This window comes from Belonocnema kinseyi, chromosome 10, assembly GCF_010883055.1.
Source record: "Belonocnema kinseyi isolate 2016_QV_RU_SX_M_011 chromosome 10, B_treatae_v1, whole genome shotgun sequence".
Lineage (NCBI taxonomy): Eukaryota > Metazoa > Arthropoda > Insecta > Hymenoptera > Cynipidae > Belonocnema > Belonocnema kinseyi.
Window position 1 is genome coordinate 51,328,476 of NC_046666.1, and position 5,629 is coordinate 51,334,104.

A 5,629-nucleotide genomic window follows, 5' to 3' on the forward strand; every position below is an offset into this window, starting at 1 on the left:
TAGTAGTGTTTGATCAAAACTCGAAACTCAGATTTTTCCATATTAAAAAAACTCGGAGGTTAGTCGCTTCTCAGTGCTGTAACTTGTAAATGCGTAAACATATATGGCTAAAGTTTTGACAGACGTCATTTGAAGGATCAAGCTCGACGAAAATGGTTCACATTAGTGAATACTAATGCCATCTCTTAGAATTTTCAAGTACTTATCAGAATGCCTAGTATTGACTTCGCACTACGAACTCGGTCGTTCTATTGCTCCTTTTAAAATTAAAAGTCAAAGCATCGACAACTGTAATTTGGCAATTGCGAATTTTCTTTAGTTAAAAGTCCATTTTGTCCAAAATATGAACTTTTCTACATTATTCCCAACACTATTAGGTAGTGGACCCGATACTTGAACACTTAACGGCGTAGAGTCAACTCTTGCCAATTTAAAGAAATTTTAAAAGTACACCAAACTCTCGCTTTTAGTGAAGTGTCGGGGGTGGCCTTCAAATGACATTGGACTGATTTCGGGGTGACAGAAACATAAACAGTGAGGGCCGCCTGACTCGTTTCCAATTGAGGTACACACACACACACACACACACACACACACACATATATATATATATATATATATATATATATATATAATGTCGCAACTGTTCTTGCCCTGCTCCCCTAAGAAGCTGTGCGAGCCAGCAGTTCTAGGAAGGCTGAGAACGGGGTGACTGAAAGCGAGAGTTTGGCATATTTAAATTTGAAAAAAAACGTATCAAGCTATTTTTAATTGTAAATGTAAACATTTTTAGAAGTATTTAAAAAATTTTTTTACATGATACGGAAGGTATCTAATTTTCAGAATTTACAAAACTCTGACAGTGTTCGACTAGCGGGTACTGTTTGAGCATCGGGTCCACTACCTCATATCAAATGTACTTTATATTTATTTATGTACCTCAGCCTAATATTACTTATTCAGATATTGCAAAATGTTGTATAAATTTTATTTTTAATGATTACTTTAATATTTGCTCCTTATTTTGCACTAATTTTTATTCTCAGCTACACTAAAAAATTGCTTATTTGAATAAATGTATATTATTACAATTCATAATGTCCAATGGTTTTCAAACAACATTAAATTTATCGTCTTATCTTTATAATTTAAAAAATGGCGCATATTTTTAAAAATAAAATTTTTAAACATTTTATTTCAACCTGCTTCTTTTTCCCAAAAATTCTATTTTTTATTTTAATTTCATTTATTACAATTGAAGAAAAACTACGCATCCTATCAAAAAATGATTCATAATAAATGCGTAGATCTTTTTTGGAAGAGCAACTTTTGTCTCAACTTTTTTTTGTTACGTTTCTATTTTTTCAAGAAAATTTAAATGTTGTTATGATAATCTTCTAAAAAATTCAAAAAGAAACATTTTTCTTCATCAGACGTTTTTTATACCGTGATTATGGGAATTTTGAAAATGCTATAGTTCTGGCTTTTTTTTATTAAAAAAAGTCATTAGAATAAATTGCTCGTCTTTTTGAATACTATGAGCAGCCATTAATAGAATTTATAATTCTTGAAAAAAATGTGGCCTCAAAATTCTTCAAAATGTGCTCAATTTTCGAATTTTTATCAAAAATGGCTACATAACGAACCTTACCTTCAGTTGAGCACACTAAACGAGTGCTCCAAAGGCCAATGCAATCTGTCAATTCATTTTTCAAAAAATTTCAAAAGATTTCAAAATAATTCTGAAAAATTAAAAAGTTTCAAGAGATTTAGACATTTTCTAGTATTTCCAAAGATTTCAAGGAATTGCTAAAAAAAATTGAAAGTTAAGTGAAATGAAATATTTCAAGGAATTTCTAGACATTCCAAGGATTTCGAGGGATTTCAAAAACTACCGGTGACTTGAGCAATTTTTAGACATCAAAGAAAAATTGTTATGAGATTTTAAAGGATTGCAAAAAATTATAAGAGATTTGGAAAATTTCCAGGTATTTGAAATATTTTGTAGTGTTTCCAAATATTCTATGGGAGTTTTAAGAATTTTGTAGGACTCTAAATATTTTAAGGGATTTCACAGACTTTCAGGTTCTTGAAATCTTTTGTCGAAGTTATTTAATGTTATTCCATAGAATTTTAAGAGATTTAAAAGATGCTAAGGAATTTTTAAAAATGTACAAGGACTACCAAAGATGTCAAGGAATTTTTAAAAAACGTGGAAAAAGAAATGAAATCTTCAAGGCTTTCTGAGGATTTAAAAGCTTGTTATAGAGTTGGAAGTTTCTTTATTCAAAGAACTTTAATGCATTAGTTCAATTCAAGTTAAATATTCAACGTATTTGGGATTTAAAAGAATTTTGTGGAATCACCAAAAAACGCCAAGGAAATTCTAAAAAAATGGAAAATAAATTAAATCTTCAAGTCTTTCTAAAGATTTCAAAGATTGTCAAGGAGTTCAAATTATTATTTTAATAACTTGAATACAACAGTTTAATTTAAGTTTAATAATACAGGTGTTTCAAAGGATTTCTATTGATTTTAATACTCTTTACGATTTCTAAATTAACGATTTCTAGATATAATGAGGTGTTCTAAAGAATTTTAAGAGCTTTAAAAAATGTCATGTAATTTAAAAGAATTTTGTAGGATTTTCAAAGATTTTAAGGGATTTCTAAACAACATTGAAGAATAAATAAAATCTTTGAGGATTTCTAAGATTTCTAAGGGTTTTAAAGATTGTTAGAAATTTAGCCTGTTTTTTTAGAAGCCTCTAATGAATCAGTTTAATTTGATTTCAAAAGTCGAAGGAATTTAAAATTATTTCAAGCGACCTAAGTTCTACAGAATAAACTTTCAAACGATTCTTAGTGAGATCTAAAAATTATTAAAGATCTTAAGAAATGTTAGGGCATTTCAAGGAAGTTTAACAGATTAAATGAATTTTCTGGAATCTCCAATAATTGCAAGGGAATTCAACGATTTATTGGGATTCTTACGTTTTAGAGAACTTTAAAATACGTTAAATTAATTTATAGTCAAGAAATTAAAAATTATTTCTACTTATTTTATTGGATTTTTTACTATATTTAAACACTTCGCTGGATTTTTAAGAATTTTCGAAAATGAATTTTCTATAATTGAGAAGCAATTATTGCAAAAGAATTATAGTGGTTATAAATTTTAACTTAAAAAAATGTAATATAAAAACACATCATCTTATTGTTTGCCTCAACTTTAAGATATTTGAAATAATAATTGAAAACGATTTTTTACTTTTTATTGAAGTAAAATTTTTTGCTCACCATGAATGAAAATAGTAGCCAGTACCACGAAGTACAGAGACAGCTTCATTTTTACTTCAAAATACTTCTTAGTAGACGGTGAAATTGGAACCGCTGTTGAAGCACACATATAGAAAACTCTAATTTTCTGCAGTTTATATACCCACTTTTTGAATCTATTATGCCACTTTATGCAAAATATCTATTGTGTGAAAAATCTTCTTATCGTGAAACTTTTATTTTACGATAGAAACGAAGAATATATATTCAGAAAACATTGTCAGCGTGTTTTTTCCTCATCACATTAACTCTGATTTAACGGAAATAAATCTTCTGATACATTTCTGTTATTTTTTGTTGTAATGACACACTTTCATTTTAAAAAAATTCTTTTACAACTCAGGCTTATCTTACTTGACCCTAAAATAAAAATTCAAACCAAACATAAGTTCAAATGGAGATTTATTAGCGCTTGCGCATTTTTGTATTTATTGGTAAGCACGGCTGATACAACGGGTCACGCAATTTTAAGGTGAAGTACAAAACTTTTTTAAAATTTTCAAATAACCATTTTTCCATTTTGTTGTTTCAAGAATTTTACATTTGATAGGTTTTTCTTTTGATATATTTTTTTTTAAAGTTGAGAGTCAAAGTTGAGAGTCAAATTTCAAATCAAAAAATTTCGAACTCACCCAAAAGATGAATTTTCGACAAAATAATTGGATTCTCAACCAAAAAGATTAATTTTTAATCATTTTCATTATTAACAAAAAATATTACATTTTTAACAAAAAAGATGAACATTTTACAAAATACTTACATTTTTTAACCCGCAAATATGAATTTTTAAACAAATAGATAAATATTTAGTAAAACAGTTGAATTTTCAAGCCAAAAATATTAACTTCAACAAAACAGTTCATTTACAAACAAATAGTGACATTTTCAACTGAGTGGCGAATCTTCAGTAACATCAAAATTCATTTTTTACAAACTAGGTAAAATTTAAACCAATTAGTTGATTTTTCACCCTAAAAAAAGAAGCCTCAACTAAAAATATCATTATTCATATTCAAACTGAAACAAATTAATATTTTAAAATAAAAAACTACTGAATTTAACCAAAAAGGACGAATTTTTAACAAAGCGGTTAACTCCTCAGCCAAAAAAGATTAAGTCTCAACCAGTTGCAGTTTTATCCATAAGTGATAAAATTACCGTAAATTACTCAAAATGTCCAGAAATTTCGGAAAATTTGTGCTAATTTTTTATTGAATTTTAGTTAATTTACCATAAATTGCCTGTAATATTACCATTAATTACCAAAAAATGTCATAAATTTGCGTAAATTTATAAGAATGTTTAAAATTGAATGTTGGGTAATTTCTGGTCACAACATTAACGTGTAAAATTATCATAAATTACTAAAAACGTCAATAATAATGTCAATATTTTGATCAAAACTTGAATTTTGTGGTGTCATATTTTCGGACAATTCTAATACTTTCTCAATCATAAATAATGGGTATGTAATAAATTATAACAATTTTTCATCTCTTTTTTTTGTGAACAACTTTCGTCTATCAATTTGTTTTCGTAGCTTTTGTCGTTTTTCCACAATTTTTTCATTTTTATTTTTAATTTAATTTTTTAATTAAAACTAAAAATACGCGTCTTATTAAAGAGTGATTCATAACAAATTTTTAGCTCTTTTTCGAGTAAACAATTTTTCTTATGTCATTTTTTCGTAAGTTGCGTTGTTTTTTCAAACATTTAATTTTTCTTATTTTCAATGTTATTTTTACGAATAAAACAAAAACTCCGCGTTGTATCAAGAGGTGATTATTAACAATTTTGCAGATCATTTTTGGGACCTTAATTTTTGTTTGTTCATCTTCTGTTTCACATCTTGCATAATATGATCACAAAATTGAATTTTTTATATTTTTATTTTTATATTTTTTTATATTTTAACTTTCGATTTTTTAAGAAAATCCAAAAAGTTGTTATGATAATATTATAGGACCTTCAAAAAACAAAGTTTTTCTTCTCTTATCTTCAGATCGTGCGTTGTTTGGCTCAACATTTTTATTTTTGATTGATTTTGTAATCTTATACATGCTATCAATCTGATTATTTTCTTTTCATCGAAAAAAAAGTCATAAGGATAAATTGTTGCCAAAAAATTTCAAGAGATTGCAGAACATTTCCGAAAATTTATAGAAATTTTTGAATAGAATTTTGGATAATTTATCTTAGGTTACCATAAATTACCTGTAATATTAACATAAATTACGCAGACTTTCATTAATTTCCTTACATTTATAAAAATGTTTAAAATTGAATCTTGG

At 26.9% G+C, this 5,629-nt stretch overlaps 1 protein-coding gene across 3 annotated transcripts in view; it reads right to left on the reverse strand.

The window, feature by feature from the left end:
- Positions 1 to 3,396, reverse strand: part of LOC117181779 (uncharacterized protein DDB_G0282077-like) — a 10,241-nt gene extending 6,845 nt beyond the window's left edge. For all 3 annotated transcript variants that reach the window (XM_033374747.1, XM_033374748.1, XM_033374746.1), the window contains exon 1: positions 3,300 to 3,396. In XM_033374747.1, coding sequence (XP_033230638.1) covers positions 3,300 to 3,348 — 49 coding nt within the window. In that variant the 5' untranslated portion in view covers positions 3,349 to 3,396. The remainder of the gene's footprint in view (positions 1 to 3,299) is intronic.
- Positions 3,397 to 5,629: the final 2,233 nt, after the last annotated feature.